Here is a 27,036-nt window from a genome sequence, read left to right as displayed (position 1 = left end):
TGTTAAAAGTACTTTATAAATCATGGATCTCTTGAAACACATGAGTAAAGCACACATCTCCAAAATAAAATTAAATCCTAAATGAGGGTGATTTGAGGAGCTTAATTCTGCAAATAGTTGAAGTATTCGAGCTTGAGCTCGCAGCTTTACCATGCTCCAACTGGATTCTTTAAGAAAAAGTAAACAGACCAGGAAATAATTTTAAAGTAGTGGGTGAGGCTACACTAGAAGTATACAATGAATGAAACACAACCCAACATAAAATAGAAGTAAGGCAACAGATTCCACTTGTAATGAAGACTGGCTGTAATTAAAGGAGATGAATACATCAAATTTGTCAAGGGGAAGGAAACTTTCTAACTGCAGGGACATGCTGAAGACTATGCTCCATGCTTTTGGAAAGAATGGGTGAAAGCAGAAGGGGAGGAGATAAAGAGATTCGTTTTGAGGTATCAATAATTAAAACAGAATTAACTGAATGATGTCTGATATGGTTTGGCTCTGTGTCCCCACCCAAATCTCATCTTGAACTGTAATCCCCATGTGTCGAGGGAGGGACCTGTAAGCCCCACATCAAGGGAGGGAAGTGATTGGATCATGGGGGCAGTTTCCCCCACTGTGTTAGTGAGTTCTCATGAGATCTAATGGCTTTATAAGTGTCTGGCATTTCCCCTGCTTGCATTTCTCTCTCCTGCTGCCTTGTGAAGAAGGTGTCTGCTTCCCCTCCCACCATGACTACAAGTTTCCTGAGGCCTCCCCAGCCATGTGGAACTGTGAGTCAAACCTCTTTCCTTCATAACTTACCCAGTCTTGGGTAGTGTCTTTATAGCAGTGTGAGAACAAGCTAATATAATGTCAGAGGGATGGTTTTGTAATACTTTAGCAGTTACCCAAAGCCAATTCAGAACCACAATTGATACAGCACACCTTGGGACTTGTTCAAATATGGCCCATAACCTTCAGCAAGGGCCTTCTTCCTTACTGCTTATCCTCAACCAGGAAATTACCATTTCCTTACACTATGATTTCCTCACACTATGATTTCCTCAGAGGACCCTGGTGAGTTGAAACCAAACAGCAGGCGCTGGGACACTGAAGGTAAGCTCCCTGCCTCCTAATCCTCTGAGCCCCTTTTTGGCCCTTTTCTAGACAGCCCAGGCTCAAGCAAAGCTTTGTGGCCTCATAGACAATATATGGAGATACAATCACCGTGTAATATATAGCAGGCTGCTTAGTCTGCTGTAGTCGCCGTGTAATATATAGCAGGCTGCTTCACATTCTGATACGTAACCTGGGCTAACTAACTTGTCATAGTTACATGTTAGGTTTGAATAATATGTATTTTAACAACAGTTTAAAAATTAATAGTGAAATGAGGCTAAAGATGCTTAGAGAAAATGTTTTATTTTCAATGGTTGACAAGTAATTGTTCAGTTGAATGGTGAGTCTCACCCTGCATCCTAAAATAAGACAGATACTCTGCTGGCAAGTAGAAAATAGACTAATTTCATTTTTTAATCTGTTAAGCTCTCTTGATAAAAAAGGCAAACCAGGCCACTTTTAAATTTAAGAAACAAACATTGTTAGTGCTTCTTGTATCAACACACTTTTCATATTCAGAACTACTCCCAAGAGATAACATATTATCTCCTTTTCAAAGATGGGGAAACTGAAACTTGGCATTATCTATAATGACCAAACCACATAGAAAGAGGCACAAGCCAGCATTAGCATTCAGATCTTACTTGAAAGTGTACAGCTTAAAATTTTTTAAAAAATTTCTTCCATTATAAATGTAGTACCTGCTGACAGGAGAATGTTTGGAAAAGCAGTAAGAAGGGAGAAGATGAACTCATGCTCCTGACTTCCAGTGGTAGCCACATCAATGTTTTGGTACATACTTTCCAATGCTCTGCTATGTGTATTTTTTAAAGTGTGAACACATGGTATATCAAAATGGATGTATCAGTATTTTAAAAACTAGAATCTGATTTTAAAAGGAAAGCATATAGAAAATCTGAAAAATACTGAAATACATAAAGAAAATTAAAGTCATCTAGAATTCCATTAATCAAAAATAAACATTGTTAATATTTTCATATATTCCCTTAGTCTTTTTCTATCAATCAATTTTCTTTTTATATAGTTAAGCTTATAATGTACAAGATTTTTAAGTATAGTTAACAAAGGTTTAAATAGATGACAAAAAGGGACTTGGTGACAGACAGTATTTGCCAATCAAATTATTCAATAGGTTTTAAAGGGCCTGTGCTAAATTTCTACTAAGGTGAATCCTGACATGGATTACTGGATTACCTTTTTTGTTGTTTTTTTGCACCCAAGTGGGTCTATGTCATTTACATAAGTTTTTATGTGTGGAGTATTCTTTCTAGGAGAGGAAAGGTAACAGTTGTAGTCTGATTAACAGTTTTTAGTGTCTCATAATGAAAAATAAATAATGTGACTTAAACATTTTGCATACTTAAATTTACACAGTTTTAGCAAGAAAATAAGGCATGACTGATAATGGCTCAGGAAAGTTCTAAAGGGTGTAACAGACTAGATCTTATTAAAGTTCCAAAGAATTTATTATCAAAATTAAAAACAAAACTTCAGTTTTACATAAAGTAATAAACTTTACAACAGCGTTGAAAGTCGTGATGTAAGTTTACACATATTACTGAAGGCAAAGAGGACAAGCAAAGGAGGATATTCCAGTTGGAATGTCGATTACATTCATGCAGCTTCCTCTTGATTTAAATGCTCATGACACATTGAATGAACTGAAAGAAAAATCAGCGTTACATGACAGACCTCAAAACACTTATACAGCACAGCCTATTTCTGGCAGCTTGCATTGGGTTTTCTAATTTGAACGTGGGTAAAACAACCCCTACAACTTTCTAAGATATGAGTAAATGACAGATGGAAAAGTTTCCTTTTCTTAGGGAAGCAGTGTAATATAAAATCCATAGGGTTTCTCACATCAAAACTTCTTAGAGAAAGCAGATACAACGTCAATGGATAAATAATTTAAATAATATCTAAGAGTCTAGAAATGGTCGTGGTCAAAGGCACTTACCACAAACACAAATAACTGGAGTTTATACTGTTGTATCACGTGGGGATTTCCGAACTGCACAGTATTACCCCATTACTCTAATGGAACACCTTAAACAGTTTATTCCCTTAAAATCTGCTTTATTAAAATAAATTGTAGCATGCAAGTGTATGTATGCACAGAAAAAGAACAGCTAAGCCTTCAGATACCTGAGATTAGAAATACTGGTATTTGCTCTGAAATGTTGGCTTCCCCACTAAACATAAAGCAATAGATTCTGCTCTATCAGTGTTCCCTATACTAGTAAGGTACTGTAAGCTGCTAACCCTTGCAGCTCTATCGCAAGGTCAAGGTGATTATCCCTATTTTAGAGAAAAGGAAAATAAGGATCAGGATGTTTAGAAATCTTTTAAGTAGCCCCATCTGAAGTCAAGGCCCATGGTCTTTCCATTCCCCAGGCAGCCTCCTGATCTTTAGAAACAGGAAGCGGACTGTCAACTAAGAAGTTAACGCATGTTAAAGAGAACACACCCGTAAGCAGGTAAAATAAGCATATTCACACACACATACTAAGCTTTTAAAAGTGTACTTATAACTGCAGCAGCTGCTAAACCAAAAATATATGCATCTTATATTTTGTAATGGAGAATGGAATATTCAGTGATTACAGTCATTTCAGTTCAAGTTTTTTTTTTTGTTTTTTGTTTTTTGTTTTTTTTAAATCAATGGCTGAGCAAAAACTGAAGAAACAAGTAACCAATCTCCCTAGCTTTGTTATATACATCCAGCTAATGCCATCAAAGATGGCACTTGGCTATGTTCACACTGGTTACATGGCCTTACCCTAACCTCGTTTAGTGTGGCTGTTTAGTAAATAACTTGTTTTAAATTGTGATTTGGCTGGGAGCAGTGGTTCACGCCTGTAATCCCAACACTTTGGGAGGCCTAGGCGGATGGGTCACAAGGTCAGGAGATCGAGACCATCCTGGCTAACACAGTGAAACCCCGTCTCTACTAAAAATACAAAAGAACTTGCTAGAACCCAGAAGGCGGAGGTTGCAGTGAGCCAAGATTGCACCACTGCACTCCACCCTGGGCAACAGAGCAAGACTCCATCTGAAAAAAAAAAAATTGTGATTTAAGTTGGTGCCTGCCTTATGCCCTCAATGAAGAACATAGGTATGCAAAGCTATTGAGCTGTTACCTATTCTCAATGACAGACATGATTTGTTTATAGAAGACAAAGGCAGATACTATATCTGCATAGTGTTTTTCAAGGGCATTTTTAGTAGAAATCTTACAACAGCTCAGTGAAAAAGGCATTACTACTGTATCTTCTTTATTCATATAGTGTCACAGCAATTAAGAAACCCGCTTAAGTGATCCAGCTAATAAATACAACAAGCTGGGTCTTGAACCCAGGTCTTTGAATGCAAATCAAACCATAGTCTAACTATAGTTAAGACTAATACATGAAATTAATAAATTCTGGATGATAACTCTTTCTAACTTTTGAATCCCTTATGTCTCTGGCATCCTTAAGATGTTCTTAACAGCTAATTTCAAAGGGATACCCATCTGGTGTACATCTTTTTCATCTACTGTATTTCTTAATTTCTAAGACTTACATCATCATATGGGAAATTCACAACACCTTGCTGAGCAGTATCCCGTCTTCGAAAGCTGTCTGTAAAACAGCACAGTAAAATTTATGGTTTTTCTTTAAATGGTTTTTCTAACATCATAAAAGTTAGTTATTTTAGCATTTAATTCACATTGCAATAACATTTAAATTGTGCAACCAATTAACATAAACAAAAGACCAAAGCAAAGCAGCCAACTATATGAATAGTAAAATATTTAATATGCAACAAAATAACAGGCAGAAGTTGGCCGGCTGTCTTTTTCATGTGGATCTGGAGAAAATACCTTACCCAAAGTCAGTAAAAGCTGTGCAACTTCCATGGCCATTACTTAATTGTGATAAAAGCACAGAATTTCTAGCTTCTTAATAACAAAGATACTGCTTAAGAAACAGAGTCCCCGATATGATAAATGGGCTGTGATCAATTTCTCCACCATTTCAGCTCTGCCCTACGGAAAAGGATTTTACTTTAATTTCATTCTTTCCAGATATGTCACATTATAGGGAAAAATTCATCATAATCTGATCAAAAATGCACAAGTTAGCTGATTATGTTTTAGAACATTTTAGTAAAATTTGTTTATTTAAATGGCAGATTACTTACTAATCTAAAATAAATTCTGGAAAAAAACCAAAAAATTATTCTGCTAGATATGCTTAACAGTAATTTGAAATACTAGAGCAAGAAAAAAATTGGGGAAGAATAAAAGGAGAAGCACTGAGAGATGAAATGTAATAACTGTGTCTTGGCTTGTGGTGATGACATGACCTTATAGAACTCACCTGTAAGAGCCCTCAGTTTGACGCAGCAGGCGATGTAGTCATCGAAGGTGATCTTTCCATTGGTGCTGTATCGTTTTGCAATTGAATTCACAGCCTGGGGACTCAACCTAAATCCTAAAAGAAAAGTCACCCAGTAAAAAGGTTAAAGGATGGCAAAAGCCCATTAAAAAATAAAATAAAATAAAAATAAAATAAGCACTCGTCTCTACTAAAAATACAAAAAATAAGCACTATTTTATTTTTTAAGACTGTGAACTCATATTAATTATGAACACACACAATTTCTAAGAAAACAGAAACTGCCTTCAGGTAGCAATTATTTATTTATTTATTTATTTATGAGAGGGAGTCTCACTCTGTCGCCCAGGCTGGAGTGCAGTGGTGCGATCTCGGCTCACTGCAACCTCTGCCTCCTGTGTTCAAGTGATTCTCCTGTCTCAGCCTCCCGAATAGCTGGGATTACAGGCACATGCCACCATGCCCAGCTAATTTTTTTCTATTTTACTAGAGATGGGGTTTTACCGTGTTGCCCAGGCTGGTCTTGAACTCCTGAGCTCAGGCAATCCACCCTCCTTAGCCTCCCAAAGTGCTGGGATTACAGGCATGAGCCACCGCGCCCAGCCTAGTTTTAAAAATAAAAAACAACTTACTTCTACCAATGAATGGAGAGTTCTAGTAAGCCATACCCACCCATTGTTGTCAGGGCCTTCTGCAATTCTTGTGGATCTACTGTTCCACTCCTGTCAGTGTCAAAACTGATAAAGTGTTGTCTCCAGCCATTCAGTACAGCCCAGAGTTCTTTAAATTCATTGAAACCCATTTTGCCAGACATATCTCTCTGAACTGTAATCAAGGATCAGAGCTGTATTTTGCAATATTTTCTAAGGATTAAATGAAAGATCAAGGATAAGGGGAATTCAATATTCAATGACTAAAAAAGTTATTGTAGATTATTCTTGGTATGATGTAAGATTAATGATTTAAAAATAGAACAAAAAGGGGCTATGGAGAAAAAGCTCAAGTACCTATTTTTACTGCGGGGAAAAGATAACTTACATAACCTGATTATAAGGAAATAGCGTTGCCACTGTGAACCACTTATAAAAAGCGGTCTTGTTACTGGAACTAGGCTGTGCTTTCTGGGTGCTTCAGGCTATGCTGTTTGCCCTTCTGTCCTACCATCATCTCTGGTACTAATATTCCCTTGTTTAGTGCTCCCAGACAAATGACATGGGATGGACTGGTGGATAGCTAGTGGATAGTCAGCACTAGCTAAACTCAGTCCAACAACTGGGATATGAAAAAAATCCCATCACTTGCAGAGGAATCAATGTTAAAGAAAAAAAAAAAAGCTCTCCTGACACTCTGGACTCTATACTTGTTCTATAATACTTTGATATTTCCTTGAATTTCTGAACAACATTCTGTTTACTAAATTTCTTTTCTTCCTTTATTCACACCAAATTATACCCTATAACAGAAGCTAATTATTTCAGAAAGCTTTTTAGTGATCATTTATTACTTTGTGTTTACTAGGTATTAATTCTAAGGTGAATTCCTTTAGAATTTTAGAAAAAAATATTCTAGACAACAATCAAGGTAAAGGATACATCCAGCATTGAAACCATAAGCCGGCAAGTCTCCAGGTTAAAAGCTGTTAAATCAAGAAAAGTACATACATATTAACACAAATCCAAAAATTCACATTACACTGGATACATTCAAATTAATTAGAAATGACTATTATACACTTTTATTTTTACATGCTACTCAATGTACATGTGACTAATCACATGGAACTTCAAAGTAGCCTTTTCTCCATAAAGAGGATTTTCTGCTAGGAACCCAAATTTGATTTAAATAACTTTGATAGAATTCCTTTTAAAAAGTATTACATAGGCCAGGTATGGTGGCTCACACTTTGTAATTCCAGCACTTTGGGGGGCCAAGACAGGTGGATCACCTGAGGTCAGGAGTTTGAGACCAGCCTGGCCAACATGGCAAAAACTCGTCTCTACTAAAAATACAAAAATTAGCCAGGCGTGGTGGCGCATGCCCATAATCCCAGCTACTCAGGAGGTTGAGGCAGGAGAATTGCTTGCACCTGGGAGGAGGAGGTTACAGTGAGTGAGCTGAGATCATGCCGGTGCACTCCAGCCTGGGTGACAGGGCAAGACTCCGTCTCAAAAAAAAAAAAAAACAAAACAGTATTACATAGTACTGTTCATACTTTCTTGCTTTGAAAGTGTAATATAGAGAGTTCAAGTCACCATAACGAACCATAATGTATTATATCCAACATGGTTGGTGGGAAGTTGGGGTTGCTTTGTTCCAACTCATAAATGACTATAAATTGCTGGTTTTGCTAATTTTGTGTCTGATTGTTTTTCTATTTTCCCTTCAATGTCACGTACTGAGCAGTAACCTGCTACCTCAAATAGTGTATGAGCTCTTAGCTTATATATGAAACCAGGTAAATACGGGTGTTAGAATTATGTGTTAAATAAGAGTACTCTAGATAAGACCCCATGACCAATTCAGTGGTGGCCACTATTTAGAAGGCTTTTTAATTTACCTACAGTTTAGGAGTGTTCTGAGGGCATTTTGGTACCTCACTTATGTAACCAAACCAGAGCACACGCAGTGGGTGTGGTTACTGGTAATCTAAGCATTAGGAAATTAAAAACAAATAACCTCTTACATTGTATTAATGGGAATCAATGACTGAAGAAATTGTATGGGTACAAAGAAACTATAAGGCTAAATGGCAGAAGTGACAAGGGTCACGTGAAAAGCTGGTATAAATTCTGCAAGTTTGTTAACATACAGAACTAACATTTTTTACAGCTCTTTCTAGCTTCATCATTTTTCTCTAACCAAACTGAAATTAAAACACAACTGCGCTAATTACTGTAATGTCTCCCAACAGTGCAAACTATAGGTTTTACACATTTAATAGATTCCTGTGTTTGGCATATTCTTTAGTGGAAATAAAAGACTAGTGACTATTTCTATTTAGGTCCTTCAATCTCCATCCGATCCACAGATAATATTCTCTTAGATGAGAGGAGGAGGAAGCACTTTTTACACTTTTGGGAAAGAGCTGGGAGATTCTTCATTCTGACTTTTAAGTTGTGTGGAGGTATGAAGTTCCTCTAATCCGGAGCTGTAGTTTTCCACCCTGGTGCTTATCAAAATCAAAGCTTTAAAAGATTCTGATACCTGGGCTGCACCACAGACCAATTAAATCAGGAACTCTGGGTGTGGGACCCAGGTATTTGTATTTTTAAAAAGCTTTTCAGATTATTCTAGTGAGCAGCCAAGGTTGAGACCATCATTCTACTCTTAAGTGTGATTCCTGGACCAGCTGTATTAGCATCACCCAAGAGCCTGAAGAACTGCAGAATCTCAGCCCTTAACCTACACCAATAAAATCAGAAGCTGAATTTTAGCAAATGTGCAGGTGATATATATTTATGTTAAAGCAGCTGGCTCAACCTGAACTAGCATCACATGGAAACCTGTTAGAGGTAAAATTCTCAGGGCTCACTCCAGACCTCTGAATGAGAAACTCTAGCGCAGGACCCAGCAATCTGGTTTTTGTAAGCTTTCCAGGCGATGCCAATGCTGCTCAAGTTTAAGAACTACTGCTCTGGATGGCCTGACAACCACAAGGCAGAGCCGACTGTGTTGGGCTCACGTGAAGGTACTGAAGAGGCTATGAGGCAGACAGCTTCTCTATCTCTGTTAATGAATCGCACCCTCATCCACTCAGCAGTCACCCAAGCCAGAAACCTGGGAGCCTCCTCAATTCCCTCTCCACCAATAATCAATCACCTTCTAAACAGCTGTAAAGTCCATTTCCAGCCCCACTGTCTCTTTAGTTAGCATTTCTCTCACCTGTATGACTAACAGCCCTGACTCTTGTTTTACTTCCATGTCCCCCAATTTATTTGTCTTTACCCTACAGTCAGGGGTGGTATGTGCTCTCCTATGTAAAACCCAGTATCAGTGATCTACTGCTCTCAGGATAAAGTCCAAGCACCTTAACTGGCACATAAGGTAACACACTTATTTTGCCAGTCAAGCTCATCTCTTATTCTCATTCAACCCCGTACACTATCTTCATGGAGAATTTCTCAGTTTCTTGACTGAACCACGCTATTTCTGGGTCTTTTGCACATGCTGTTCTAACAGCCTAGGACACAACTTCCCCTCATTTCATGGTCGGCCTCAATTTTGATGAACTTTCACTTCTGCTCAGCTTAGGTATCAATTCTGCAAGGAAAATTTTCCTGACTCCTGTCTGGGTTATGTGCCCATCTTATGTGATTCCACAGCCTCTCTCCTTACTTATCCCAGTGCTTTTCCCCAACACCCAGGCATTGATTGTGGCTACAGAGCCAGCACCTAGCTCACAGGAAGTGTTCACTAAAAATGCACTGGTTGAATGAATGGATGGATGGCACCAAATTCTCACCCCCACGCAGGAAGCTGTTAGAGCCTTGCATTTTATATGTACAACCCTCTTAGATCGTCTAAGAAAGAATGTTTTTTGAATAAAATTTTCTGATCTTTACTAATGTTCAAAAATTAATGTATAATCTTAAATCAAAATGCCAGTGAGGCTACAGGGCTATGATTTTTCTGACTTGGAAAATTTTCCATATTCATTAACTCAACAGCCACCTGTTAAGTCCGTATTATGTTCAGGGCTCAGGGTAACAGCAACTTTGGAGATACAATTGTGAAATTGCATACTGCCCTAGCTGACAGTCTAAGGAAAAGATAAGTCACATACACATACAACCCTAATCATGGTAGAGTGCTGAATTATAATGGAGGCGCCAGAAAGTACTAGACGGGATTGAGAAGTGAGAGGCTCCTTCTTAGTAAGAGAATCAAGAAAGACTTCATAGAAGACATAGAATTTAAGCCAAGCCTTGAATGACAAGAATGATGGGGGCATTTGGTGACAGCTAAGGACCAGCATAAGCAAAAAGAGAAGTAGAAGGCCCAGGACAGGCAAAGTGTAAGTGAAGAGCTCAATATGACTTTCAAAGAGTACAAAAGGAGTGGGAGAAAATATGTTTGGTCAGGGGAGGCTGCATTACAGAGGATCCTGAATTCCTTCTGAGCTGTTAGTAAAGACTGAGGAGGAGAGGGACAGATCAAGATCAGGAATCTGGTCATCTTTTGTGAGAAGGATCTGAAAGGGCAGTGAGATGGCAGTGAACAAAAGTCAATGAACAAAAAATATACCATTCCAGACAGTTCCAATGAACTAGAATGCTGATGTCCAATAAGTTTGGGTAAGGGAAACTCTTTCTCAATTTTGTTAATAGTATAGCTTTTATTAGTGTTAACTCTACTTTAAATAATTATTTAAAATTAAAATTATAAGTATTATATATTACATAGTTGTGATATATAAGTGTAACAACATATAATTATAACTATAAATTATTAAATTACCAATTCAACATTTTAAAATAAATTATTTAAATTAAATGTTAATTTTAATAATTTCCAAAGAATCTCTGCTGTAATTTTACCTTTACTCTTTTTCTTCTCTTCTAGTCATTGTACTAGAATGCTTCAAACATCTTTTCTTCTCACAGAAATATACAATATAATAGACCTAGAAGGAAAGCCCTACCTCCAGCTGTTTCTCTCAACCTTACCACAGATGAACAACTAAATTCAGGAAAACAAGAGAAGCTGAATTACAATCTTTCTGACTGGAACATAACTTCTCTCACCAACTCCACCTCTAGGTACGACTGCTTTCTTTTAAACTGGTTAAGAAGGGCCCATAGGCTCTGAGCTGGAGTATCCCACCAGCCCATCCAATTCGGATCTGTGCTTTTTGGTTTGGAAGCTGGGTTTAAAAGACTAATCTCCATATAATATCTGTATTACAAAACCCTGACACTTCATAGGCAGGATGGTTCTGTGGTTCAGTACAGCCACCAGAGAGGAGGCAAATGGATTCAATCACATAGTCCCCATGACTCAGGAAATGCTTTCTCTTTAATGCATTGATCTAAGGCCATCACTAAATGTGGCTTTCTCAATGAAATTTTAAAAGGACTGCTCTCTAAGAATATATAACCCATTTTGTTAGTCAGATTCTAAAATCTACCACACCTCATCTACTGAAAGGGTGTAGAATAACAAGCCGTGCTGTGATCTCACTGCACTTTGATAAACCTTGCTATTAGGCAGGCCTACCTTGTTCACCAGCTCAACTGCGTAACAATTAACAATTTAAATGTACTACCTACACAGTAAAGAAGAACATCCCCTAATCCAAAAAGTGCTTATTTTGTTTAGGACTAGATTAAATAACAGGAACTTGAAAGGTTCTTTGTTTGTATTAATTCCTCCAAACTAAAGTCACATAAAACAAAGGAAGTTCTGGCTAGGGCAATCAGGCAAGAGAAAGAAATCAAGGGTATTCAGTTAGGAAAAGAAGAAGTCAAATTGTCCCTCTTTGCAGATGACATGATTGTATATTTAGAAAACCCCATTGTCTCAGCCCAAAATCTCCTTAAGCTGATAAGCAACTTCAGCAAAGTCTCAGGATACAAAATTAATGTGCAAAAATCACAAGCATTCTTATACACTAGTAACAGACAAACAGAGAGCCAAATCATGAATGAACTTCCATTCACAATTGCTTCAAAGAGAATCAAATACCTAGGAATCCAACTTACAAGGGATGTAAAGGACCTCTTCAAGGAGAACTACAAACCACTGCTCAGTGAAATAAAAGAGGACACAAACAAATGGAAGAACATACCATGCTCATGGATAGGAAGAATCAATATCGTGAAAATGGCCATACTGCCCAAGGTAATTTATAGATTCAATGCCATCCCCATCAAGCTACCAATGAGTTTCTTCACAGAATTGGAAAAAACTGCTTTAAAGTTCATATGGAACCAAAAAAGAGCCCGCATCTCCAAGACAATCCTAAGTCAAAAGAACAAAGCTGGAGGCATCACGCTACCTGACTTCAAACTATACTACAAGGCTACAGTCACCAAAACAGCATGGTACTGGTACCAAAACAGAGATATAGACCAATGGAACAGAACAGAGTCCTCAGAAATAATACCACACATCTACAGCCATCTGATCTTTGACAAACCTGAGAAAAACAAGAAATGGGGAAAGGATTCCCTATTTAATAAATGGTGCTGGGAAAATTGGCTAGCCATAAGTAGAAAGCTGAAACTGGATCCTTTCCTTACTCCTTATACGAAAATTAATTCAAGATGGATTAGAGACTTAAATGTTAGACCTAATACCATAAAAACCCTAGAGGAAAACCTAGGTAGTACCATTCAGGACATAGGCATGGGCAAAGACTTCATGTCTAAAACACCAAAAGCAACGGCAGCAAAAGCCAAAATTGACAAATGGGATCTAATTAAACTAAAGAGCTTCTGCACAGCAAAAGAAACTACCATCAGAGTGAACAGGCAACCTACAGAATGGGAGAAAATTTTTGCAATCTACTCATCTGACAAAGGGCTAATATCCAGAACCTACAAAGAACTCCAACAAATTTACAAGAAAAAAACAAACAACCCCATCAAAAAGTGGGCAAAGGATATGAATAGACATTTCTCAAAAGAAGACATTCATACAGCCAACAAACACATGAAAAAATGCTCATCATCACTGGCCATCAGAGAAATGCAAATCAAAACCACAATGAGATACCATCTCACATCAGTTAGAATGGCGATCATTCAAAAGTCAGGAAACAACAGGTGCTGGAGAGGATGTGGAGAAATAGGAACACTTTTACACTGTTGGTGGGATTGTAAACTAGTTCAACCATTATGGAAAACAGTATGGCGATTCCTCAAGGATCTAGAACTAGATGTACCATATGACCCAGCCATCCCATTACTGGGGATATACCCAAAGGATTATAAATTATGCTGCTATAAAGACACATGCACACGTATGTTTATTGCAGCACTATTCACAATAGCAAAGACTTGGAATCAACCCAAATGTCCATCAGTGACAGATTGGATTAAGAAAATGTGGCATATATACACCATGGAATACTATGCAGCCATAAAAAAGGATGAGTTTGTGTCCTTTGTAGGGACATGGATGCAGCTGGAATCCATCATTCTTAGCAAACTATCACAAGAACAGAAAACCAAACACCGCATGTTCTCACTCATAGGTGGGAACTGAACAATGAGATCACTTGGACTCGGGAAGGGGAACATCACACACCGGGGCCTATCATTGGGAGGGGGGCGGGGGGAGGGATTGCATTGGGAGTTATACCTGATGTAAATGACGAGTTGATGGGTGCAGCACACCAACAAGGCACAAGTATACATATGTAACAAACCTGCACGTTATGCACATGTACCCTACAACTTACAGTATAATAATAATAAATAAATTTAAAAAAAAAAAAAAAAAAAAAAAAAAAACAAAGGATGATGAAAACAAATGCAAAGAGTTCAAAGACAGACATCTAATACATGGCATGTCAAATAGTTTTTTTAAAAAGGCCACTATAAATTCACAGGTGTGAATTCTAGTTTGAACATTTTAATCCACAGCTAACCATGAAATTGAGTCTTCAATTTGATGTTCTGTCTCAATTAATAACTGGCAAAGAAGTTGGCAGGTAATGTATTTGAAGCAAGACATTATTCTCTACCCTGGAAATCTATCATGTTCAAGATCTAATTTCAAGAGGAACCACTTCATGTGTGTTGGATGACGAGAAGCCCCCAATTGGGATGCAGCAATTTTTTGGACTTTTTGAGACAGGCTGTCACCCAGGCTGGAGTGCAGTGGCACAATCTTGGCTCACTGCAACCTCCGCCTCCTGGGCTCGCGTAATCCTCCCACCTCAGCCTCCTGAGTAGCTGGGATCACAGGTGCATGCCACCATGCCTGGCTAATTTTTAAATTTTTTGCAGAGACAAGGTCTCACTATGTTGCCCAGACTAGTCTTGAACTCCTGGGCTCAAGCAATCCTCCCACCTTGGCCTCCTAAAGAGCTTGGATTACAGGTGTGAGCCGCTGTGCCCTGCCACGGATGGAGCATCTTTGCAGTATTTCACTACTCTCAGCTCATGGCAGAGTGCTCAAAAGGCAGTGGTAGGGTTAGGGCTGAATTATGGAGCAGCAGGTCCAATAAGCAGAAAGGGCAGTTCCCACTTAGCCTGAACACATTCTATGATGTGGAAGAGGAAAGACCTGAGGGATGTCATGGCGACCACTTATGTTAGCAGGAGCATGCCCAAAGCTCAGACCAGGAGTTCAGGATAGGCCACTCAGGGACCAGGGGTGCAGAAGCAGCCACTCAAAGCCCTAAGTGCCACCAGGTCAGGACAGAGTAGGCTTTTGGCAAATAACAGTAAATGTTAGTTCCTAATGTCAGTTAATGACACCTGACCTGGCACATTCCATTTCAGCACCCTACCTTGTCCTCTGTGAAGGAGGCCACCCAAACTGTCTCACTGGTTCTAGGTACACAAAACCCAAATCTGAGAAATCCACTAAATTGGCAGGTAGGATGGAATAATTTATTATTACTATTATTTTAGAGACAAGGTCTTGCTTTGTTGCTCAGGCTGGAGTGCAGTGGTACAATCACAGATTACTGCAGCCAAAAACTCTTGGCCTCAAGCGATCTTCCTGCCTGGGCCTCTGAAGTACTGGGATTACAGGTATGAGCCACTGTGCCCAACCTGGAGTGATTTAACAACTGTTTTCAAATCAACATTTTGAAATAGTACTCTATTTTAGCTTTCGGAATTCTAAACTTTGCTAGATCAGACAAGCTCAGTTTTCTTGAAGGCTGTAATCACAAGTAATAGCTAAAATAGGAAACACAAGTACATTTAGACAAACTTTGGGACTGTCAACTTACGTTTGTATCCTCCAGCAATGCCAGACTGTGTCAGACATCTCTGCAATTCATCAGCATCTATCTGCCCATCCTTTTGAAAAACAAATTAGAGGGATCATAATAGCGATTTGTACTTTCAAGTTATTTGTTTACCTTCAGCATTCAATGAAGCAATAACAACCAAGAAAATCAGTATCATTATGCATGACCTTTTATTAAAAGGAATGCCTTCCAAAAGTGGGCATTCTTTTCCTTAACCCACTGCCAAAATTAATGATGAAAAAAAGAGTCTGTCTTGGCAACTACTCTTCTGTCAATCTGAGCTAGGAAACTGCTACAGCTAAACATTTTAAAATAATTTGTGTAAGGTGCTTAATCATAATTCCTTGTTTTCTTTTCTTTTCTTTTCTTTTTTTTTTGTTTGAGGCGGGTGGACAGAGCAAGCTACACACCAGACATAAGTAAAGAGAAGGCTTGGTTCAAACAGAAAGAGGCCTCTTGGTCACTTTTTCTTATGACATAGTGAATGTTTTTTTTCAGAGCACAAATACATCTGGAAGATACACATTAAGTTCCCAGTGCCTATTCACTGGCTGAACTGGGAAAGAACTAGATATATGTGATTTTTAGGGACTTTAAAATAAAATACCTAAATCCTCAAGTCACTGGGTATTATAGGTTATAAATGAGGAGCAAGAGCAACAATTTGAAACACAATGGGTATGCTGAATACAGGCCAGGGCTGCTGAAAGCTAAGCAGGTGGGGTCACTTACATGCTGGAGGCACTGGCAATCTAAGAATGCTGGTCTTGAGGTTTGCCATGTCTTGTGGTTTCAAAGATACGGATCATTAACAGATTAAGTAGACACTTAAGGGGAAGGTCTTCCAGTTTTAGACTATTTTTCCATTCAATTTCTTAAGCTGTATTTCTTAGAGTACTACCTTAAAAAGTGGTCTTCGGTTTTTTTATCCCATAATATTCTACAGTTTTCACATTAAAATTTTGCTATTTCTAGCTTTTGGTCAAAATAAGACTAGGTTGAATTCATAAGAACAAACATCCCCTCTGGACATGTCTGGGTTGTACCGACAGTATATTTACTGTACACAGTGACCTCATGAGCTAGGGAAGTGTCCTCTCACAATGTAAGATAGCACCTGTCAATGTAAGACAGCTCCTGTCATATGACGCAGAATGCAGACAAGTGAAAGGTCTTGGGGAGCTGACCTTCTGCTTCTCTGGGTCAACAGGCCACAGCACCTAATAAGGACACGGAGGGGGAGGGGCTAACCTAGTAACAGCATCTGCGTCAAAGAGAAACTACATTGTTCACAAGATTAACTTCCTGACACTAATAAGGGGACAGTAACTTGCTTATTTAGAACCTGGTGGGTTTTTACCATATTTCCTAAGTGGGTGAATGATTAGCAATCAAGCTCAACCCAAAGGAAGTGCCCATGAGAATCGGGCTATGTAATTACTAATAAACGTCTTTAAGTTGTACAAACAAGGGTTTATATTTACCAGATCTAGAATTTCTTCGCTGGAAACCACCCTGGAACATTTAATTCAACCACAAGTTTGGTTTCGAACTGAACTCACATAAATACGAGTAACACTTTGTCCTAATTTATTCTGAACATTCAAAAATAAACAACTAATATATGAAACAAAGAACTTTCTTTTTTTCTTTTTTTTTCTTTTGCAGAAGCAAAGGGACTCAGTACCAGTGGAAGTTCGCTTTTCAGTGTCACCATATCAAAAGCTACCACAAATGCGGACAATAACGGCTCTTTAATATTAAAGGTAAAAGCTAACCTGTCCAGCTACAGCAGCAAAGTAACCATACAGCGGATCCTGAGTTTGTCCGGGAAACGCAGGTCCTCCGGGAGCCCCTCCGTACTGTGAAACAGGAAACACAAACCCGTCATTCAAGTTTTCTTCTTTCACCACTGAGGGCTTTCGTGCAAGGCCAGACAACTGCCCGCCTGCCTGCCCTTCACAAGGCTCACCTCCCCACCCCCAGGCACACTCTGCCAACACTCCACCCCTCTCTTCCATTCACACCCCCGTAATTTAAAAACTGGCGACTTGAACCATAAAGAGTTGCTGTGGAAGTGATGTCTGCATATGTAAAGCAACTTTTAAAATCCCTATTAACTTGAAGGTTACTGAGGTGAGTGCAAACTAGGCAAGCCAATGAAAGGGCTTGGAATTCTCCTTTTGTTGTTACAGCATTTATGGTATTTTAAAAGCGTTTTATGAACGATGGAAGGCTGGAGTTGGTAACATTCTGAGACGGGTGTAGCCTAGGGAAGAGTAAGGTGTCTGACCGGGCTGTATCTCGTGGGTGGCGAGGGAACACTGCCTGTCTCGGAAACAGTTCCCAAGACAACGCGCATCCCAGACGCCCGGCAAGGCTGCCTTCCTACAGGTCTTTTACTTCAGTAGGTTTTCCTTTTTTTTCTGTCCCCTTCTCACTTTTTTTTTTTTTTTTTTTTTTTTGAGGGAGGAAGGTATATCGCAGTATAATTCTAGAATAAAATGACTGTTGTTGCTTTGGGAGGCAACCGAGAGGACGGGGGTGGGGTGAAGTGGGGGTTAGTCAACACCCAATTAACACGATTTCACGCCCCGTATCCGAGAAGCCGCAGGGCGGGCTTCTGGGGTCCCAATCCACCTTCACCTTGGGCCCGCAGAGCCATCCAGGAGAAGGGACGGGGGAAACCAGGGGAGAGGCCGAACCGCAGGGGCCTAGGGCGAGGCCGCGAGCGCAGGCAGAAGCCGAGGGCGGAAGGAGCCCGGGCAGCTGCCCAGCAGCGCCTCACCCCGCTGGCCGCAGCATCTCCAAGGTGGCCTCTTAGTGCCCCGGAGCCGCCTGGGCAGCGATCCCGCGCAATCAGCACTTACCCCGCCTGGGTAGTACCCGCCACCGGCGCCAGGATGCCCTGGGTACGCCATGGTGCAGACTGCGCCGCCGCCTCCCTGGCTCTGTGCACCAAGCCTCCCAGCCGCCTGCCCCGCCCCGCCCTGCCGCGAGGGGGCCGCCCCAGAGCGCACCACACGGGCGTGGGGGACGCGCTCCGCAGCTGTCTTCAGTTCCTGCCGGTGCACGCGGCCGTGGTTCCACCGCCTGCGCGCTTCTTCCTATCTTTGCCATTACGGTGCTAACGCAGTGCACGACCGAAGGTCCAGTGGTGGCCTACGACCTGCGAGGCAATTCACACCAGGGACTTTCCTCCCTCCGAAACTAATGGCACATTCCAACATCGATACACCGCCCCAGGAATTCTTTTTTTTTTTTTTTTCCGTCGGACTTGGCTATTATCTGGCACATTTCTTATTTTAAACAACTTTACTGGACAGGACGGAGCTACTATAAGCGGAGCGCACCATCGCGAGGCAGGGGCTGAATTCCTTCGGGCAAGTCTTAGGTGCTAGTGGGTGAAGGAGTCGTTGAACGATGGAAATACGAAAGCTCCCTTGGAAAACAAGAATTAACTTGACGAACGGTGTGCAAGGGAGAGTCTGGCTTGCGGTTGATTGCAAAGTTCATTCAACGACAACGGCGTATTTCCTTCCTAGGGGACAATTCCTTGCCTGTTTAAGCTGGGCGTGGCTCGTGTCCTGAGTGGGACAGGGGGCATTTTCTGGGCAGGACAGCCTCACCCAGATCGTTCTTAGCAAAATGAATTGTTTGAATTATCTGGATGATTCAGACAAAACAATCCATTTCCCTAAAAATTATTCAGCTACTTTTTATATAAGAAAAGTTTAGAACAAAGTAAGAGTGTGTTTTTTCAGTATTCAGGAAGGTAAGAGATAGGAACTTCAATGTAGGTTATTCTTCTTTACTTCACATAGTTTTCTATCTCCCAGTTGAATAGTCCGAAGCAATTCAGGCGTGAGCTTTTTGTTTTGTTTTGTTTTGTTTTGTGTAATTTCAATGACACAGAAAAATGTTTGCTTGCCCTTCAGTGTTAAGGACTAGACTTAATGATTTCCTGAATTTTAACATACTGAGAAACGCATTAATAAGCAAGATTCACAGTATTTGTTGTGGAGGTTGCACAGAAACATTTAAAGGGTCATCAACATTTCACAAATATTGGAACACCCGCCAGTGTGCTTTTTCGCTGTGGTGGACGGGCTCCCTCCATTCTAAATTCGTGGGCTATTGTCCTCATTCGGTTCATTGTTTTTCTCTTCTGTGTAACTTCCCTCGCAAGCCCTATTGAAAACCAAAGTCCGAATCGTGAGAAAAATTCTAATAGTCCCTGTTGTGGCATAGCAAAGACACTGCATGTTGCCTGTTTTGTGTTTGATTCAGGAAGCAGGTTACAGTTTTCAATCATCAAGGTAGCAATCATCAAGGTAGATAAGACATCTAATAATGTCTGGTCTCTACCCTGGTCTCTCTTTGGAAGCCTGTTTCTTCAGAAAGAGGCAACCAACTATAAGGAAGAGATGTCAGGGCTGAACTCATTGTTGAGTATAAGCTCAAGACTCAAGTTTGAAAGAAGTATAAAGCATTTAAAATATTTTTAAGTACTGCAGAATTAGCTTCGTGGATAAACGGCTATACGAATTGTCATATCAGTTGTGCTTAGACATCTTCCTACTGCTTTACTGCTAAGGAATTGCATTTTAATGGAGTTTGCAAATTCGATTCTTACAATTATTGCTAACAAATTGGTCAGCTGCTAATACTTTAGTTTGCAGGAAAATATTGTGGCAACTTATAATAACATCAGACATATATAATAATAAAAATATGCCAGATCCTCATCGCATTTTACTTATTTGCTCAATCTTAATAAAAAACCATGAGATAGGTACTATTATCTTTCTCATTATACCGTTGAGGAAGGGGAAGGAACAAAACAGAGCTGAGGTGTGCTGCCAAGCCATCTGACTCCAGAGTCTGTGCTCTACACCCAGGGGCAAGTAAAGGGCCAGGTAGTAAATATTTTAGGCCTATGGGCCATACAGTCTCTGTATGAGAGAGTTTACATACATAGTGGTATGTAGACTATGTAGTCATAGTGGTATGGCCACATACCACTCAGCTCTGCTGTGTCGGCCACAAGTATCCGTAGACAATAGATAAATGAATGGCTGTTGATGGGTTCCAATGCAACTTTATTTATAGACACTGAAATTTGAATTTCATATGACATGAAATATTATTCTTCATTTTATTTTTTCCAACCATTTAAAAATGTAAATATTATTCTGAGCTCCTTGGTGTACAGAAATAGGAGGTGGGTCAGATTTGGCCTTTGGGCAGTAGTTTATCAACCACTGCTGGAAGCCCCTTCAGAATGTGGGCTTATGACTCTCGGAGGTTAGTACTTTAGCAAATGATTTGCTGACTATAAGATAAAGCCTATGGGTAGAATACAGTTATTTGTCTGAATGATTTACTAAGTTCTAAAAAAAAAAAAAAAAAGACTGTGGGAGGGTTATGACAGCAGCATGGGTTAGGGAGAGAACTATGTGAGGTTTATAGATAGGATGTGGGTCATGGTTATTTTGGTAAGTCATTGGAATTACAGAAACCTTTCTGATCATATGCTCCAATCCTGCTGTTTTGCAGAAGAAAAGACCAAGGCTGAGGGATGGCAAATATCTGGCCCCAGCCCTTGAAGGGCAGACCTAGCCAGATGTAAATATTTCACCCTTCCCAGTTAAAGCTGTGACAGTAGCTAAACATGCTCTCAGAGAGAATCCCATTCTTTTGTGGTACACCTTCCCCAATTATGTTTTCAAGACAAAAGGCAGTGTGGATACTTCCTTATTCCTGGAGAAAAGTTAATGTAAAGCTCTACATATAGTATCCAAGCTGGACTTCTTCACTCAGATAAGTGGTGAAAGAAATAGTATAACTAAGTAACTGTAGTTATTTCACCATATCCTGCAGTTGAATTAACCATAGGTCTTCACTTGTCAGGAATAAATGAGCAATGACATTTGCCAATTTAAAGTCTCAACTTTTGTTTAGTTCTGATCTGTGTGTGGCACCTCGTGATTTAAAGACCTCTGCCTTAGAGAGAAACTCAGATCTCCAAATGTAAGTGGAAATGAGCGTTTGATAACAACATAGGTAACCAATTAATACTATCTCCATTTTCTTAAGATTGTTGGGAAAGAATGTGAAGCCTATGATGTTCATTTGGGAATAAAAGCCACCCTTTTTCTTGAACTGTCCAGAGTAAGAGCTCAGTTAATCATGCTATTATGTAATTTTTTCAAGGGATAGAAAACTTCCACTATTGATGTTTTAGTGCTTGCATGTAGAGTTTAACTGGTCCCTGGCACATTGTAGGTAGTAATGAATCATCAACCACAGCTCTTCAAACAACTTCTGTCACAATAGAAATGTTTGATATTTGTGCCACAGAATAACTAATCACATATGGCTATTGAGCCCGTGAAATGAGGAACTAAAATTTTAATTTAATTTAATTTAAAATGAAATAGCTGTGTGGCTAGTGCTACCCTCTTGAACAGTGCAGGGACCCTTTTATCTGTGTTGGCTTCCTCCTCCCTGGAACTCAGAGAAAGCAAACTCATTTTCCTTGCCTGGAGTAGGCATGATAAACAAGATAAATCAGTTATTAACAAAACACAGCAAGGGCAGCCATCAGCTCTGTGACAAGTGTTCCCATATTCCTGTTCCTACAGAATAGATTCTTACTGACCTGTTCCTTCCCTTAATGAAGCTCTGAGCTAGAGTTGATGATCAGGATTAACCAGGAAGCTGAGGTTGGAGGAATTTATTATGGCTAAATAGATAGGCCTATATACATATATGTGTATGTATGTATATAGGTGTGCATATGTAAATATGTGTGTATTTTTACACACACACACTTTATATATATATATATATATATATATATACTTTCTTGTCATTAGGGCTGTCAAAAATGACCTTCCAAAGATGAGTTCCCCATCACTAGAAGTGATCAGGAAGAGGCTCTCAGTGATGTAAAAGGGCAGGTTTGTACTTTGAGTAGGGGCTTGGATGAAATAATGCGCTATAGACTACAAAATATTTTCTGATGGCCTACTTAAACTTTACCCAGCCATGCCACGTAGATTATTCCTACTTCACAAGATGAAGAAACTGAGAATCTGACTTGCTCTAGGTTACCAGACTAATAGCAATTCCAGTATTAATTGCTCGTCTTGTCACTTCAGATCTTTTCTCAACCTCACACTATTTTCTCAGGACTCTTCCTTTTAAGATTATGCAATTTATATTGGATCAAGAATTTGGAGACATTGTTTTTCTTTTCCTGAACAGAATGTTTCAGAAATCAGAATATTAAATTTAAAGCAATTGTCTAAAATAATGTACATCTAGGTAATACTATTACTATCAATGATAAGAGTTAATTTTAGTGCAGATAATTATTTTTTGATGAACAAGATGTAAATATGCATGGCTAAATGGGTGGCTAAAGTGGTAGCTAAAGGGAGGTCAAGAAATGAATGCAAGAACTGGCTGTAATTAGTTTTTTTCTGAGGCTTGTACTGATTATCAAGTCTTTACAACTTTTACTTGTGACCATTACCATGTCTGGGACTACATAGAAAGCAGAATATTGAATACTGGACCTGTATGCTCAGGTAGAAAATCACCTGTGTTCAGCACCAGAGTTCTGTTAGGATGACTCTTCCTAAGAACATTGGACTAGTATATCATGGGGGTGTTAATTCTAGAAGCTAATTTTTGCAACCTAGGTCTATTTTTTCATAAAGGTCACTTTATGTCTGGTTCTCAGGCAAGCCCTTGAAAATTCTTTAAAGCCTTCAGTGTTCTCCTAAGGAGAAGCAGTCCTGGAGCCAGGGTAGAGCAAGGTAGGGACCCGAGAGCATCTAGGGCGTGGTTATTGCCTGTCCCCATTCCCATCTCAGTCCCTTTATCCAGCCAATCCTGATGTAACCAAGTTTACACAGAACCAGAGATAAATAGAGAAGCCAGACTTGTAGAGAAAGGAGGGGAAGATAATACAATCTCCATCTGTTCAATAAGCATGGGAGAGGAGGGAATTTGGGAAAAAAATTCCAAATTAGTCATATTGCAGCTCTGGGGAAGAAAGAATGACTATTCTTGAGTCCTAGGTGGCTAGGTACAGTAGGTATTTCCAGAAAGCCAAAATTCCATGAAGCTTATATATAAGTCAGCTACATGTAAATTGGGAGCTTCTTAATTAAAATAAGATACCTCTTACTTTATATAATTATTTTTCAGTAGTTACTTGCCTCTTTGCCATAGCACTGGGAAATCAGAGGCAAAGCTGAGAAAGGAAACTGGATTAATTGATTCTCAGCTTGAAAACCCATGGGTCAGTAGAACTACAAAGATTAGGAACTTTCTTATTCCTGATTAGTAGAATTAGAACATTGGAGCTGCATGGAACAGTCTAATATTATGTACATATCGTTTACTTGCCTGCATCTTGAATTGAAGTCTTATAGGTAGAAGCTGGTGTTCCTTAGAGGATTGCCTTCTTGCAGGGTGGCCAAATAGAAGAATCAAGAAGTATATAAACTGTAATAGCAGAGGAATCACATTGCCTTCTTGACCTTTGGAAATCAGTAACCAACTATAAACATATTCAACAGTGTAGGCAGCTTTCCAATAGGCCCTAGAGAGGCCTTCTATGAAATGTGTTTACTTCACTGTTAGAAAGAATGACCTACCTAAGGCAGCTAGGAACCAATAACAACAGTATTAAACGCACGTACAGGTAAGTATTTGACATTCCTTCAGGATTATTACCTCTGTCTGAGAATTCTTAAGACCTGCAGGGCTTTGCGTTGGAACACTCACATGCGGGAGCTGGCTCATACTGGCCAGTGAGCCTATTTTCAGGCATTTTTCCAGCCTATTTTTTTTTGAAAAGGAGTCTTACCCTGTCTCCTAGGCTAGAGTGCAGTGGTGCAATCTCAGCTCAGTGTGACCTCTGCCTCCCTGGTTCAAGCAATTCTCTGCCTCAGCCTCCTGAGTAATTGGGATTACAGGCGCCTGCCACCACGCCCAGCTAATTTTCGTATTTTTAGTAGAGACGGGGTTTCACCATCTTGGCCAGGCTGGTCTTGAACTCCTGACCTCATGATCCACCCGCCTCGGCCCCCCCGAAGTGCTAGGATTACAGGCGTGACCACTGCGCCCACCCTTTTCCGGCCTATTTTAAAACACAGCCAATAGTATAATTAGAACTTTTTAAACTTACTGAAAATCAAGATAATAAATAATCCAAATGCATCAATTGTTAATGATTTTTCTATATGGGTAGTGTGTAACTTTGTGCTGTTGGATGTTAATTCTCAATTCCAGACTCAGTCATACCATGTTAGTAGTTTGAATTTGCGAAAAGTTAGCAGTTTATTCCACCATGTTGGGAATATTTACACCCTGGAAATCAGTTTGCACAACAAACAAAAGATTCATTTATTGTTTTTTTTTAAAATTTTTTATTGTGTACTCTAGATTTGGAGGTGGTATTTTGGAGAATATGTTAATAAGGTTTAAAGTTAAAAGTGTGTTGTTGCCAGGCACAGTGGCTCACACCTGTAATCCCAGCACTTTGGGAGGCCAAGGTGGGAGGATCATGAGGTCAGGAGATCGAGACCATCCTGGCTAACACGGTGAAATCCCATCTCTACTAAAAATATAAAAAATTAGCCAGGCATGGTGGCAGACACCTGTAGTCCCAGCTACTCGGGAGACTGAGGTAGGAGAATGGCATGAACCCGAGAGGTGGAGGTTGCAGTAAGCTGAGTTTACACCACTGCACTCCAGCCCAGGCAGCAGAGCGAGACTCCATCTCAAAAAAAAAAAAAAAAGTGTGTTGTATCTACAGCCCTTACATTGTGAACTGCATGAACAGTTAAGGAAATATTCTCCCAGAAATATGACATCCACAAAGGAGCACACTAATTATCCAGCAACAGATTTCAATGAGAAAGAAATTTATAAAAATCCTTAAAAAAAAATTCAAAATAATGATACCAGAGAAGTTCAGTGAGACATAAGAGGACACAAATAAACAATATAATGAAATCAGAGAAATAATTAGGGATATGAGGGAAAAGTTTACCAAAGAGAGATATCATAGTAACCAAACAGAAATCCTGGATTTTATTTTACTGAATGAAGTAAAAAGTACATTCAAGAGCTTCAACAGTGGATTATATCAAGCAGAAGAAAGGCCTTCAGAACTTGAAAACAGATCTTTTGAAATAATCCAGTCAAACAAAAATAAAGAAAAAAATAAAAAGAATGAACAAAGCATAAGGGACAACACAGAGTGATCAAATATTCAAGTTTCCAGTGTTCCAGAAGGTGAAGAGAGGACCAAAGGAATAGAAAACCCGTTTAATGAAATAACACTGAAAACTTCCCAAGTCTAGCAACAGATTTAGACATCCAGATACAAGAAGTTCAGAAATCCGGCCGGGCGCGGTGGCTCAAGCCTGTAATCCCAGCACTTTGGGAGGCCGAGACGGGCGGATCACGAGGTCAGGAGATCGAGACCATCCTGGCTGACACGGTGAAACCCCGTCTCTACTAAAAAAATACAAAAAACTAGCCGGGCGAGGTGGCGGGCGCCTGTAGTCCCAGCTACTCGGGAGGCTGAGGCAGGAGAATGGCGTGAACCCGGGAGGCGGAGCTTGCAGTAAGCTGAGATCCGGCCACTGCACTCCAGCCTGGGCGACAGAGCGAGACTCCGTCTGAAAAAAAAAAAAAAAAAAAAAAAGAAAAAGAAGTTCAGAAATCCCCAAATAGATACAATTAAAGAAAGTCTTCCTCATGACATGTTGTAGTCAAACTTTCAGCAAAAGAAACAATCAACAGAGTAATGAGACAACTTTTTGAATGGGAGAAAATATTTATAAAAATTATTCATCCAACAAGGGACTAATATCCAGAATATACAAGGAACTCAAACTACTCAACAGGAAAAAAAACAAATAATCTCATTCAAAAGTAGGCAAAAGACATGAATAGACACTTCTCGAAAGATGACGTACAAATGGCCAAACAGGTATAGTTTAAAATGCTCAACATCACTAATCATCAGGGAAATGTAAATTAGTGGAGTTCCCATGAATGGACTAGTGCCCCAGAGAGCAGCCTTGTCCTTTCATCATATGAGGTCACAGCTAGAAGATGCCATCTATGAACCAGAAAGTGGGTCTTCACCAGACACTGAATCTGCCTTGATCTTGGATTCCGCAGCTTTCAGACTTTGAGAAATACATTTCTGTTGTGTATAAGCCACCTGGTTTATGGCATTTTGTTACAGCAGCCTGAACTAAGACAATATCCTTTATGTCAGTAAAATTTACAATAACCTTATGTACATATATATGTACATATAATGTCCCACCCTGCCCTATCTTGGAAGGCTACTTGTTAAACATTTACCAGCACACCACTAAAGGGCAAGAAAGTGTCATTCTGAACTCAAGGACTTAGAGAAATATGTCTTGGCTTCAGGCTGTTGATAGAGATTTTCAGGCCCATCTAGGAAATATTTCAAAAGGTAATTTAGGAAAAATTTCAAAAGGTAATCTTTAGGGCCTTCACATACTCCTGTCTTTCAGGTTCTGGAAGCAG

General features: G+C 39.7%; 1 protein-coding gene and 1 long non-coding RNA gene across 4 annotated transcripts; one reads left to right on the top strand and one right to left on the bottom strand.

Moving 5' to 3' along the window:
• Positions 1–1,385: 1,385 nt before the first annotated feature.
• On the bottom strand, positions 1,386–23,943 carry SRI (sorcin). 3 transcript variants are annotated; one of them, XM_025378408.1, is made up of 8 exons: positions 18,309–18,411; positions 17,217–17,300; positions 15,418–15,487; positions 7,100–7,143; positions 6,180–6,327; positions 5,490–5,603; positions 4,690–4,748; positions 1,386–2,783 (listed from the first exon to the last, which is right to left on the bottom strand). In XM_025378408.1, the coding sequence occupies exons 1-8, from the start codon at positions 18,357–18,359 to the stop codon at positions 2,757–2,759; spliced, it is 597 nt and encodes a 198-aa protein (XP_025234193.1). In that variant the 5' UTR covers positions 18,360–18,411; the 3' UTR covers positions 1,386–2,756. The 3 variants fall into 3 exon arrangements, with proteins under 3 accessions (XP_025234193.1, XP_025234194.1, XP_025234191.1); XM_025378409.1 differs by lacking the exon at positions 18,309–18,411 and adding an exon at positions 23,863–23,943 and having other exon boundaries at positions 1,389–2,783; XM_025378406.1 differs by lacking the exons at positions 1,386–2,783; positions 4,690–4,748 and having other exon boundaries at positions 5,031–5,603; positions 18,309–18,418.
• Positions 14,948–27,036, top strand: LOC112620164. The gene is made up of 3 exons (XR_003118482.1): positions 14,948–15,055; positions 17,107–17,574; positions 27,024–27,036. It is a non-coding gene; the product is annotated as an uncharacterized LOC112620164 (long non-coding RNA).

This window comes from Theropithecus gelada, chromosome 3, assembly GCF_003255815.1.
Source record: "Theropithecus gelada isolate Dixy chromosome 3, Tgel_1.0, whole genome shotgun sequence".
NCBI classification, from domain to species: domain Eukaryota; kingdom Metazoa; phylum Chordata; class Mammalia; order Primates; family Cercopithecidae; genus Theropithecus; species Theropithecus gelada.
This window is presented reverse-complemented; position numbering and strand designations above follow the sequence as displayed.